The following is a 12,976-nucleotide window of genomic DNA, read 5'->3' as shown; positions in this document are numbered from 1 at the left end:
TAATTTTGGCTACATCTGCGTTGTTTAATTATTTCTAATACAATTGCTTTACATGTGTTTTAGAAAAAAACGATTTAAATACCTTTTAATATTTTTAAAGTAATTAATCTTTTCAGAAAAACACTGTAGAAACGGACGCACATCAATTTTATAGACAATCTTTGTTCTCTGGGGTTTTATTACACCCGAGTGCTGAGTTTTGTCGCCATCTTTTGGTGAAAATAAGGCATTACAAGCAACAGTAATTTAGACAAATTCTTTAAATTTAAAACTATAATCAATGTTTTTACTCTTTCAGGTTTATAAACTAGTAATAAAACTCCCGAACATAAAAAGTCACTTTATCATCTATGAAAAAGTTCATAATCATGTTTTGTTCTTTGAGCTGTTTCCTGCTTCATCGGTCCAAACCCGGATCAGTTTAAACTCAGAGCATCGCTGCAGTGGGATCAGGCTAACTCCTGGAGCTGAGGAAAAAACTTCCACAACAGATACTTCAAATAGATATTTAACTTCATTATACATAAAAATACTTTATTGTTTGTGTAGGAACAAACATTTCTAGCAAAAGCTCATAAAAATCCAACATCCTTTTACAAAATATGTGCCAATAATTAACCTATTATTTGGAGCTAAATTGAGGCCAAAAAGGTTATTAAAAAAATGCTGAAACTGAAAAGAAAAAGTAAGGAAAAAGACTTGACTCTGAAAAATAGTTTTGATCTTTTTGTTTCAGTTTTCAAGTTACTTTTTGACATACTCAAACATAAATTTATGGAGCTAATTTGCAGATGTTAAACTGGTTTAAAATTTTTTTAGAAATGAAAAATAATTTTGGAACTAAAAAAAAAAATTTAAATAAAAAAAAAAGGCTTGAAACTGAAACAAAAAGTTCAAAACTACGTTCAGAAGTTTTTTCTAGTTCCAGAACTATTTTTGGACAAACCAAATTAGATCTACGGTATTAAAGTTAGGAAACTAAAATGTTTCTTGCACAAGAAGTCTTTTTTGTTTTCAAACAAAACAATTTTAAACGCAACTAATCTCTGCAATATTATGATCCACAAAACTGAGGAACTCAGAAAAAACTAAAACTGAAAGAACAAATAGAAACAATTGAACCAAGCAGCCCAAACATCTGAGGCGTCATGTATGAAACACTGCGCAGTTTTCACTCTTAAACTTGGTGTACGGACAAATTTGGAAAAGTGCGGCGCAGAAGAAAAGTCGGATATGAAGCCGTTCGCTCAGACCTGCTCACCTTTCCTTCATTCATCACAATTTAGACACAGAGCAGCTGCTGCTCCGCCTGTCGCCTCCACAAATACATCTTAATGTAAATGAGTAGAAATACAGGAGGTCTGCCGCCACGGGAAGCAGTAACCATAGCAACGGTAAGGATCTAGAATAATAATAATTATAGATTTTATTTAAAAGGTGCTTTCAGGGCACAAAAATAATAAAGAGAAATTTCTAAATAAATCCTAAAGATCTCAGAGCAGACGCTGTTGGAGCAGCAGAGCGTTCAGCCGGGATTTAAATGTTTCTTCTGAATCCAGGAATCACGAGCAGAAGTTACATTTACAGAGTCCAGATGATTTCTGGCTCCACTGGAGGACAGCTGCAGCTGGAACGGTACCGGTACCTGCTTTAAGTTCTGCTCAGAGCTCCAGGACGATCAGTCTGGATGAATCTAAACGCTCAGAAACCAGCAGATCAATCTGATCTCTGATCAATGGCTCCATGTTCTCCATCAGAGCCAAAGCTCCTCAGGTGGCGGCTCACCTTGATGCAGCTGCTGATATACCTGGGATTGTCTCCACACCTGATCACCTTCAATAATCAAACTGTTTGATCAGCCCTGGTTTCTCGTGAGAATAAATAGATGCATTCAGACGATGAGTTTCATCTTTATGAGGCACAAACTGAGCAACATGATTATTTACATTGAGGTTTTCACATCCTTTATTTCTATTTTCCTTATTGTGTGTGTGTGTGTTATTGTCTAAGGATAAATCGGTTCAGTTTCATCGTTTAAACACAAAAGTATTTTGATGTTTGATGCTTCTTGGTTTAAATAACTGAATGTTGTCTGGATTCAGTGGATTTAGTGAGTTTTGACTTTTTCTAGTTTGATATTGTTCACAGATAAATTTGCGTTACTGCCGCACATTTAGTTTATAGTTCATTTTTACATGCCGACTTGTGCGTAAAATATAGCGCCGCACATCTGGTGTGAGGCCCCTGGACTCTGGGATCCAGGTGTATCTCAGGTGCTGCTGCCAGCAGGGGGCAGAATTTCCGTTCAAATCTGCTCCAGTTTATTCACCTGAAATAAAAACAGGAGTTTATCAAGAAGACTGCCAGAACCGGAACCGGGATCAGACTGGGACGAATCTGAATCCAGGTGAGTTTATCAGCAACATGAAGCAGGAAAATTAAAGTTCGGATGAAAACCCGGTTTGAACTCAAACTCTCTGGAAGTTCAGATCAGGTTTGTGAAGAGGGAAAAATGGCAGGTTTTAAACCAAAATCACAAGAAATAAGACAAACACATTTTTACCAGGTAATAATAAACACATGAATTCAACCATCTGGGAAAACGAACCGCTCCGACCGGGTCGAACTGAGCTACTTTGTTTACCGCCTCGGTCAGGGGGCGAGGGGATTCGCCTCACGTGATTGGAGGAAAGTCCAAAGGGGCGTGTCCAAGCCCTGCGCGATGACAGCCAATCAGCGCGCAGTTTACCTAGAGGAGCAGTTGGTCAGAAAGCAGCGGAGCGGCGGGTTCGGTTCGACCCGAACTCTGTCCGAACTTCTACGGAACCTCAGGCGGTCAGAGTGCAGCAGGAGCGGTTCGAACCGACTTCACCCGAACTTCCATCCGAACCCCAGAGTGATCCAGGAGGTTTAAACTCAGAGAGAGCGGTTCCGACAGAGTTCTGCAGAACTTTTCTCTGGATTTGGAGTCTGAGTGGAAGCTTCCGGTTGGTTCCGATCAGAAGATGTCCGAGTAGCGGATCGGGGAGCCTGAGCCAGTCTGGGTCCAGCCCGGTTCTGACATGGAGCCTGTGAGCGGGTGGAGTCCGCAACAGGTGGAGGACTGGATGAGAGGTGAGGCTGATGGTTCTGGTTCGGGATGTTCTTCCTCCTGGTGGTTCAGCAGGTTCTGGACCCGAACCGCTGGTTAATCATCAGCGTCTGGCTGTCGGGTTACTCTAACCGAACCGGAAGTGTTATTACAGCATCAGAACCTGCTGAAGATTCAAACATTTAAAATGGAAACAGGAAATGAAGTCAGGAATAAAACAGGAAGTTTTATTCAGCTCAGTTAAAAATACTTTATTTATCCTGCAGAGAGATGAAGTCAGAGTGGCTGTGGATGGTGATGCTCCAGTAGCAGTCAGTGCTGCAGTGAGTCAGAAGAAGCCTCTGACCGCAGACGGTTAGCAGCCTGAGGGGTTTTCATGGACCAGGTGTTTTCAGGTCCAACGCTTGGTGCGGTCTGGCTGCTGATCACATGGTAAACAGGAACGACCCGCTGACCATAACTGGCGGATCAGAACCGCCGTCTGTCCCTCCAGACCGATAGCCTGTAACCCTCCGTCTAGTAACTAGGACCAGAGACTTGTGTTGATGCAGCAGATGTCAGAACATTTCACATACTGGAACCTGATTGGCCCAGATGTTCCCAGGGAACCAAAATGTTAGCTGCTGAAAAGCTTAAGATGCTAAACCGCTACGTACCTGGTCATCCACAGAAAGTTAAAACTAAGTTTGTTCATGTTTATAGCAGGTTAATACTTTTTGTGTCAAATCATACATAGAAACCATACTAACTTTTTTTTTCAAGATGGCCACCATGGTTGTCATGGGAAATAAACTTTTGCACAAAAATTGCAAATTAGATGAAAATGTTTTTAGCTATGCTAATGCCAAATTGATACAGTTAGCAGTAGCTAACGCTACACCACTAAGCATATTAAAAATGAATGACCAGAAGCTAATGCTTCTGCTAACTGTAACGCCATGAAACGGAAGCTAACGCTAATCATTTTATATCAGGACTTTCAGCTGTGCAGCCGGTTCTGTTTCCAGGTCCAATTTGGTTGCTTAAAAACAAACAACGTAACCAGAGAGATGCCTGTTGGACTGCTCCAGAACCTGGTACCGGTTCTGTAGAACGGAGCAGCTGGGCGGACGGATCTGTCCCGGAGGCGTCGGAGCGACGCCGACATGTTGAGACGGGTCGACATTCCTTGGGTTCCTGGCAGGTGCAGAACGCCCCAGCTGAGCGGTTCCAGCGACCCGGTTGGTTCCTAGTACCGCTAGCGAGGAGGAGGGGTCCAGAACCCGTCAGAACCTGCCACGCTCAACAGCTGGTGTTCCTCATCACAGATGAAGAGGTTCTGAATGACCCGATTGCTCCAGGAGACGGCTCAGACAGCAGAACCTCAGGTGTTCTGGTTCTGACCCAGACAAACCGGGTCGGTTCCTGTTTGTCCAGCTCTCCGGATTCATGGAGCTCAGCAGGAAATCCTGCTTCCTGCTGAGCCACCGACCCGTCCCAGATGGTTCTGCTGGAACCGGGCCGGGTCAGAACCAGATGGATGTTTCCTTTAGAATGAGCAGAACCTCCCTTATCCATACGGGTTGGTTCTGTGGTTCTGTTCTGCATCCTCAGGATCTTAATAAAAACTTTTCTACAAACTGATTCTGTTTTCATCTTTGAATAAAATCATTAAAATCAAACTTCAATGAAAGTAAATAAACGGCTCTGATCCGGTTCCCGACCCGGTTCAGATTCCCAGCAGGAATCTTCCTACCTGCTGCCAGAGCCTTCATCAACCATCTGCTGACCCGCCTAACGACCCGACCAGTTGGTTCCCAGTTGGTTCCAGGCAGCGTTTCAAGGATGTTTATTGGTCCATAAAAGTGACAAACGCTATGCCGCTAACACTTAGCTTTCATCAACAACTCAGGCGGACGTCAGAGCACCGCGCAACGCAAGCACCGACCCGGCCGGAACACGGCGCGCTAAATAATAAAACATAAATTAACGAAGCTTCGAGGCAGATAAATTTTCCTCAACAAATTTTAATAATCGAGGAACTCAAATCACTCGAGGAATCATTTCAGCCCTAGAGGGAATGTTCTGGTTCTGATAACTTTGGATCAGGAAATAAAGAGAGAATTAGATCATTAGTTACTGTTTGATCCATTTATTGATTTTTCTGCCATTTTCGTCAGGATCAGCACTCCGTAGTTTCAATGTCTGGAGCCAATACAAGGAAGTTCTGATGAAGTTCTGATGAGCCTGGTGGGTTTTCAGGCGGTTCTGGTTCAGCAGACTCTCTGCTTCAGAGCGAGGCGTCGGTTCTGATGTTGTCGGGTCGAAGGGAGGAAGAGTTAATATTGACTCAGCAGCTGTTTGCTCTCGGAGCCAGAGCGGGGCGTCAATACCTCCCCGCAGCGCCCCCTGCTGGGTGAACACTTCCTGGATATGAACACTTCCTGGATGTGAACACTTCCTGGGTGTGAACACTTCCTGGATGTGAACACTTCCTGGATGTGAACACTTCCTGGATGTGAACACTTCCTGGGTGTGAACACTTCCTGGATGTGAACACTTCCTGGATGTGAACACTTCCTGGGTGTGAACACTTCCTGGATGTGAACACTTCCTGGATGTGAACACTTCCTGGGTGTGAACACTTCCTGGATGTGAACACTTCCTGCATGTGAACACTTCCTGGGTGTGAACATTTGTTTCCAGGTCTGGACGACAGCCTGCAGCCGTACGTGGCAGCGTTCCGGCAGCAGCGGGTCGGCGGGCAGCAGCTGCTCCGATTGGGCCACCAGGACCTGCTGGCGCTGGGCGTGGCCCGGGTCGGGCACCAGGAGCTGGTTCTGGAGGCCGTGGACCTGCTCTGCTCTCTGGTTGGTACTGGGACCGGGGGGGGAGGGGTGGCTCTGAGCTGCAATTTGGACCTCAAAGTTCAGGTCCAGGCTCTGCAGAACTCCTGGTGGATTTCAGGTTCAGGTCTTCCTGCAGGAAACGGATGGGGCCCTTGGTGGAGCGGTTCTGGGCGGAGCGGCCCAGAACCGCTCCGCAAAGAGCCCTAACCCACCCTTCCCCAGAAGGCGGCTGGCGTTCATCCTGCCGGTCCGGATCACAGGAACCAGCTGATCCATCATCAGAACGGCTGGTTTTCTGCTGACTCATGTTAACCTGAGCTCAGCTGTTTTCAGGTGTTTGAGTTTCTTGGAGCATCGACTCAGGATCCAACACGGCTGGAACAGAAGGAGGTGCTCATGGGAAACGTAGTTCAGCTGTCCTTTGTCTCCTCCCATAGAACTACGGCGTGGAGTCGGACTGCCTGAAGACGCTGGTGGGGAAGATGAGGGCGGCGCATCGCAACCTGAGCGGCGCCGTGACGCAGCGCAGGAAGAACCCGGCCTACCAGAACAAGAACTCCCATCAGCCCTCCAACCAGTTCCTGAGCGCCGTGGTGGAGCTGATCGCCGCCGCCAAGAGCCTGCTGGGCTGGCTGGACCGGTGAGGCTAAAGCACTCAATTAAAAATCAGCTTGACTATTAGCGCATTGGTGGATCATATACATAAACTCCATCAGCCTGAATCGTCATGTTCAGATGAACGGAGTTTCAGAGAAAAATGGAAGATGCAGTTCCTGCTAACATGTAGCAGAGGTTTGCAGCTCAGCGATTGGTTGAACAAGTAAAGTCAAAGTTTATGTCTGCAGCTCATTTCCAGTCTGAACCGACCAAAGTGCATCACAACAAACATCACAGGTAGATAAAAGAAAAAACAGAAATAAAATTAAGTTTAGTAATACTAATAAGACAAATATAAAATTGGCAGAGAAACCAAAAGCTAATAGCATGAATGAAAACCAAACAATTTTAAATTTTAGCTGCAAAGATGATCTTCTATCCTTTACTTTTCTCTTTAGCCGAGTTTCAGTCTGGAGTTTAGCAGCCAGAAGTAGATGATCCACAGAGAGGTTCTGTCTGCTTTCCATCCTGGCTTTAGGGACAGACGGTAAAAGCTCAGGGCTCTGGGTACCAGGGACCTAAAAACACTTAAATTTGATCCTAAAGCAGCAGGGAGCCAGCGAAGGGTTTGTAAAACCGGGGTCACAGATTCACGCCTCCTGGTTTTGGTCAGCAGACCAGCTGCAGCATTTTGTTTGCTCTGCTCCAACCCTGAGTACAAAGAGTTAACTAATCTAAATGTGATGAATGATTGGATCAAAATGAGGCAGAGGAAGATCAGATTTTATCTTAGCAAGGATCCTCAGCTGGAAGAAACTGGCTTTGATAGCAGCGCTAACATGCTAATCAACTCTAACACAGGATCAACAATCACACCCAGAGTTTTCACAAATGGACGACAGCAGGAGGACGGGGGACCGACCACACCGTCACGTCCAGGAAAGGACGGCACTGACCAAACATACAATCTCAGTTTTTATTATTTGGGTCCAGAAAATGTCTGAACATCCTGAAGACGATCCTGGAACATCGGCCCAGCAGACTGGAGCTCATGTTGAGGCAGAAAGATCTGAACGGATCTGCAGAGCAGCAGAAAGAGACTTTGTGTTTTTTAAAGATGCAACCCAGAGGCAGCAGATACAAGGCGCCAACATCGACCCTGAGGAATCCCGACTTCAGAGGACCAACGCTGCCCCAGATCTGTAGAGAAACTCCTGTTGGAAAGAACCGGAACCGGTTCAGTGCTGAACCTCGAAGGGGCTGTGATTGGCTGAACAGGCTGATGATGTAAAGGAGGCTGGATTCAGTCATGTTTTAACTTCACACACTGATGATCAATAATCACAGACATGTTAGGTTTAAATAGAATTATTTTCACTCATAATGACACGGATCTGTGTGTGTGTGTGTGTGTGTGTGTGTGTGTGTGTGTGTGTGTGTGTGTTTCAGGTCTCCAGTGACGAGCCCCAGCGACTTCACAGCCACCAGAAGCACCATCATCCAGCTGGGCCTGGAGCTGACCTCCACCGTGCAGAAGGTCAGTGAAGGTCACAGGGAGCGGCCAGCATGAAGTGATGTTGGCTGTTGGCTCTGAGCCGGTTCTGCTGTTCTGGTTCCGACCCGCTGGACGTTTGGACCTCAGGTTTGAATCTGAGGCTTGGTCAGCAGCTGCAGCGGCTCCTCCCTGCAGCCATCCTGTTTACCTCCAGCTGGTTTTCCTCCTGCTTTCACTCTGCTGCAGGCTCTTTGCTCAAACATTTGTTTTTCCCTCCATGCTGTGCTGCAGCTGCTGCAGCAGATGCTGGTGAAACTCTGAGGTCGTTAGTAAAGTTGTAAAGTGTGACTTTAGTTTGAGGAGATGAACTCAGAGATTATAGATGGTTCCTGCCAGGTGGGGTTCTGGTTCTGGTTGGGTCCAGATGCTGACGGCTCCGTCCTCTGTGCCTGCAGGACTGCAGCGTGTTCCAGATGGAGGAGAAGATCCTGGAGGTGGTGAGTTCACTTCCTCCTCCTCTGCTGCTCCATTGTTGGTTCAGAGCTGGAATGTCCGCTTCCTGTCTTAGATAACGCTTCCTGCTGGAGCGCAAACCGCCGCAGCGGAAATCGCCCAAAGCGTCCAGCTGCAGCATTAGCATTAGCATTAGCTCTGCGGTCCAGTTACCTGGACAAGCTGCAGGTTCAGCGCTGCAGCCAGTTAGGCCAGTCTGCCCCCTGCCTGCCAGCAGCTGCTACTGCAGCAGAATAGAGTCCAGATGTGGAAGCAGAACAGATGTTTCCTTTAGCTCCACCCAGTCGGAGTCAGGTGAAGCTCCTGCTGGACCGGTTCCACCAGGTTCTGACGGCAAAACCTTTTCCAACGCTAACGAGGAAACAAACACTAGAGGAGCAACCAATAAGATCACAGCATTCGGGCTCAAACAGCCTTTGTTCTGGTTTGGTTTTTCTCTTTCTGTGACCGGAGATTCATCAACACAAGGAATATTGGAAAAAAATCTGAAAATAACTGGCAGGAAGAAAAGCATGAAAGGATTTCTGTTGCTGCCCCACTTGGTTGGGATTGTATCCATTTTAATTTGTACTTTTTTGCTGTCTGTTTGATAGTCTGTAACATTTATTTAGGATTAATTGGTGAATAAAAACTAAAAGTGACGTTTTGGGTTTCCTGTTCCAGTCCCAGGCTCTGAACAGCGTCTGTGAGAAGACGGTCCAGGCGACCTCTGACCCCTCTAACACGGAGCCGTCCTGCCTGGAGGAGGTTCACATCACCAACGTCAGGCCTGGAGAGGGACTGGTGAGTTCAGGAGCCGTAGGAACTCTGAGCGCTGACCTGCAGCTCTGACCCTCATACTGTCTGATCTCCCAGGGGATGTACATCAAATCCACCTACGACGGCCTTCATGTTGTCACGGGAACCACGGAGAACGTGAGTCTGCAGCTGGAACCGGCTGTTGGTGGTACCAGAACCCAACACTAACCGGGCCGGTTCTGGTTCTGTTCAGTCTCCTGCAGATCAAACCCAGAGGATCCACGCTGGAGACGAGGTCATCCAGGTCAACCAGCAGACTGTGGTGAGTTCAGGGTCAGTCAGTCACCAGAGCCTCAGACAGACGGAGGAGCAACGTCTGATCTTCACGTCAAACCAAGATTCATATCAGAAAAATCATTAAAACATGATTCTGTTCTGCATGCGAACAGATTCTTTCCTGCTCGGCTGCACCGAGTCTTTGTGAAGTTTCCGTTCAGGCTGGAAAATGATCAGTAGAAACAGATCTGAACCGGATCAGGTTCTGGATCAGGAGCGTTATCAGAGTTCCTCAGGTCTGAGTGTAGATCCCTGAGGAACTCCACCCAGGAACAGAGCAGATTCATTTACTTCCGGTGACGTTCTCCTTCAGCCGACATAAACTCCGTTTATAGGTTTGGAGCTACTGCAGCTGGAGCTAGGCTAGGCTAGCAGTTTTTCTTTGTTTACAGTCTCTATGCTAAGCTAACCAGCTTCAGATTTCCTTCTCTGTGATTGGTCTAGGTGGGCTGGCAGCTCAAACACCTGGTGGAGAAGATGAGGGCAGAGTCTGGCAGTATCACCTTGGTGCTGAAGAAGAGGCCTTCAGGAACGTCGGGAATGGCTGCCGCTCCACTTAGAAACCTGCGCTGGAGACCACCACTGGTGCAGGTGAGCTAACACTAATGCTAACGCATCATCCAGAGACCAGGCTCAAGTTTCTGATGTCCACAACTTACATGCAGCACCTGAACGCACCGCGTCTGTAGAAGAATTAAAAGTCCTGTTTCAGGAGCGAAGGAGTAAAGATTTTAACCCAGGAACAGATTCACATCCGGACCTCTAGGGGGCAGTAAGAACTGGTTTCTGCTGTTGGAGCCTGAAGAGAATCAGAGAATGAACCAGACCTGAGATCAGCTGCAGTTAGGAGATGCTCCAGCTCCCTCAGTCCGTTTGTGTTTGCAGAACAATGGAGTCGATTTTCCTGCTTTTCCCTGAAAGCATCGGAGCAGGAAACACTCCGGACTCCTAGCAGGATGACTCCCAGGTTGGCCGGGCCAAACAGGATGCGACTGTTCAGAGGAGATAAACTTCCTCACAGACTCTGAAGGTCAGGGTTCAGTTCTGACTCAGCGACCCGCTCCAGAACCTCAGCCTGGGTTCCTGTTATCAAACCCTGGTTCTGGCTTATCTGGGCCACAAGGTGGCACCCATGGGCTAACAGGAAGTCACAGAAGAGTAGGACTTTCAAAATAAAACAGAACAATAAAGCATGGCTAACCTGCTGCCTGAGCAGCTTCTCTGTTTGGGAACATTTGAACGTCCAGGCAGAGATCAGCAGTAAGCTGTGGGTTCGGTTTCGTCTCTTGCAGACGTGTCAGGGCGCTGCGGATGTCTACGGATCTCCTCAAACCTCAGACGCTGCAGGCAGGAGAGGGAAGACCTCCATCCTGGATCTGTATATCCCTCCACCTCCAGCAGCTCCATATGTTCCTCTGTGAGTTCCTCTGCTCTATCGGTTTTCCTCCTGCCTTTCCATCCGTGACTCTGACCCTCGTCCTCCTTCCTGCAGGGAGCTCAGTGCCTCCTCACATCCCACGTCTCCAAACTCGTCTCTGGACGCAGACGTCCGCCAGCGCCTCGCCGACGATCCTCCTCCTGAAGTCAAGCAGCTGGTCCCGATCCGCCTCAGACAGCGATCCGCTTCCCGTGGTGCGTGAAACCGGACCGTTGGTCCTTCTGGAGCAGCAGACAGTCTCTGGATCCAACTGGACCATTAACCTGGTTCTGAAGGTTCAGCTGGGCTTGATGTTTATCCAGTTTGTTTGCCAAAGTTCTGACCCGGTCCACTATGATCTGAACTGAAAACATCCTCCCCACACAGTTCAGTGAGAACCGGATCAGAACAGTGTTCTGAGCGGTTCTGGTCTGGTTCTAAAGGATTCTGTTTGCCAACCTGTTCAGGTAAACCCCGACCCGTCTCCATGCCGGTCAACTCCGTCCTGGGAGTCTCCGGGTCTTCGTCCAAACGCAGAACTCAGGGAAGGAAAGGTAAGTTCACCCGTCCTGTTGGTTCTGATCGGCCCGGACTAACTCAGAACATCCATTAACTGCTTCTTGCTTTCTATTCTGAACAGGTAGAGACGAGCTGCACCGGTACCTGAGCAACGAGCGGATCGGCGCCATCGCTGAGGAGGAGCCGGCCTTCGGTCTGCCGTCCCGCGGATCGCCGTCGGTCCGCGGCGTCGATCACATCAGAGGCAGCCGCTGCCTAGTCGGCGCCGACCTGCACCACAACGCCACCATGCCGTACCAGGAGGCCGCCTCCACCAAGAAGCTTCCTGCTGCCGCACAGACCAGAGCCAAGACCGGGTCAACGTCTGTCCTGGGCGGCTGGCTGGCCCGGCTCAGACTGCTCAGTCACTGAGGAGGAACGTCAGGAACCTCCCAGCAGGAACGCCGCCGCTGGGAGGTTCCTGCTGGGAGGACCCGCTTCTTTCAGCGACACCAACACAGAGACTCGTCTGAACATTGAGCTCTTCTCCAACGGGGTCAAGAAGACGTCGTGTTCCTCTGGTCCAGGTTCCTACGGAAACGCAGAGGCCGAACCTTCAGGAACCGACTGAGGAGCAGAAGGTTGGATCCGGTCATCATGCTAAAAATGTGAGGCGCTCCGGTCCTTCAGAATGTTCCTGAACTCTGATGCTCCTGGGAGAACCAACGCTGACATTCAGCTGTTAAGGCCTGGTCCAGTATCAGGTCATGGACCAGAACCTGCTTCGTCCATGACCCAACCAGAGGAACCTGAACATCCTCCATTGTTCTGCTGAAGAGGAGCAGAGACATGAAGAAGATCATTGGCAATGTCCTGAACTTTGACCTTGTTTCTGTTCCTCCTGGATCTGCTGCAGGTTACGCTTCAGGCCCAACCAGAACCAGGGTTCTACTGACTGACTTGAGATTCCTGGAGGTCCAAGTCAGGAGCCCTGCAGAACCCTCAGGGTGTTCCTCAGGGAAGTGTGTTTTTGTTCATTTGGGAAGAACAGATGTTTAACTCACAGGAAGTGAAACTTTCTAAAGTTTATTTTTATAAATCTGGATCCTGCTGGGCTCTCAGGGGTCTCAACCAGCTAAACCAGCTAGTGAACGGAGAGCTTTTGCTCCGATGTTTTGGGAAGCTGTTGATCTGCTGAGGTCACATGATTGCATTTAACCGTTTCTGCTTCATGCTGTCTGATTGGTCCATCAGCTCAATAAAGTGGAATTTAATAAATATTCCTGCTCTGCTCTTTGTCCTGGTTTTACTTTCATGTTTCATTACTGACAGGGTCAGCTCATGAACCAGGTGGCGTTGTGATTGTTAAACCTGTTCTGGAGGAGAATCCTGCTTTTGTAACCGTCTGATAGAACTTGTTGAGGAACCGCTGCCCCCTGCTGGGCAGCTGCAGGAACTGCATG

At 48.2% G+C, this 12,976-nt stretch overlaps 1 protein-coding gene across 2 annotated transcripts; it reads left to right on the top strand.

Moving 5' to 3' along the window:
• Positions 1 to 2,741: 2,741 nt before the first annotated feature.
• On the top strand, positions 2,742 to 12,805 carry LOC102216669 (connector enhancer of kinase suppressor of ras 3-like). 2 transcript variants are annotated; one of them, XM_023347470.1, is made up of 14 exons: positions 2,742 to 3,114; positions 5,777 to 5,940; positions 6,357 to 6,559; positions 7,966 to 8,053; positions 8,467 to 8,508; positions 9,188 to 9,307; positions 9,380 to 9,439; positions 9,516 to 9,584; positions 10,043 to 10,189; positions 10,891 to 11,015; positions 11,091 to 11,230; positions 11,483 to 11,569; positions 11,656 to 11,949; positions 11,991 to 12,805. In XM_023347470.1, the coding sequence occupies exons 1-13, from the start codon at positions 3,063 to 3,065 to the stop codon at positions 11,943 to 11,945; spliced, it is 1,587 nt and encodes a 528-aa protein (XP_023203238.1). In that variant the 5' UTR covers positions 2,742 to 3,062; the 3' UTR covers positions 11,946 to 11,949; positions 11,991 to 12,805. The 2 variants fall into 2 exon arrangements, with proteins under 2 accessions (XP_023203238.1, XP_023203237.1); XM_023347469.1 differs by having other exon boundaries at positions 11,656 to 12,805.
• The last annotated feature ends 171 nt before the right edge of the window (positions 12,806 to 12,976 follow it).

This window comes from Xiphophorus maculatus, chromosome 15, assembly GCF_002775205.1.
Source record: "Xiphophorus maculatus strain JP 163 A chromosome 15, X_maculatus-5.0-male, whole genome shotgun sequence".
NCBI classification, from domain to species: domain Eukaryota; kingdom Metazoa; phylum Chordata; class Actinopteri; order Cyprinodontiformes; family Poeciliidae; genus Xiphophorus; species Xiphophorus maculatus.
The sequence above is the reverse complement of the archived record's forward strand: the minus strand, read 5'-3'. Positions and strand labels throughout refer to the sequence as shown.

Bases quoted from the DNA above. Each gene is read 5' to 3' on its own strand.
- LOC102216669 (XM_023347470.1), top strand. From the start codon at position 3,063: ATGGAGCCTGTGAGCGGGTGGAGTCCGCAACAGGTGGAGGACTGGATG. The intron at 8,509-9,187 runs GTGAGTTCACTT...TTCCTGTTCCAG, and splicing joins AGGAGAAGATCCTGGAGGTG to TCCCAGGCTCTGAACAGCGT. The intron at 11,231-11,482 runs GTGCGTGAAACC...CAACCTGTTCAG, and splicing joins ACAGCGATCCGCTTCCCGTG to GTAAACCCCGACCCGTCTCC.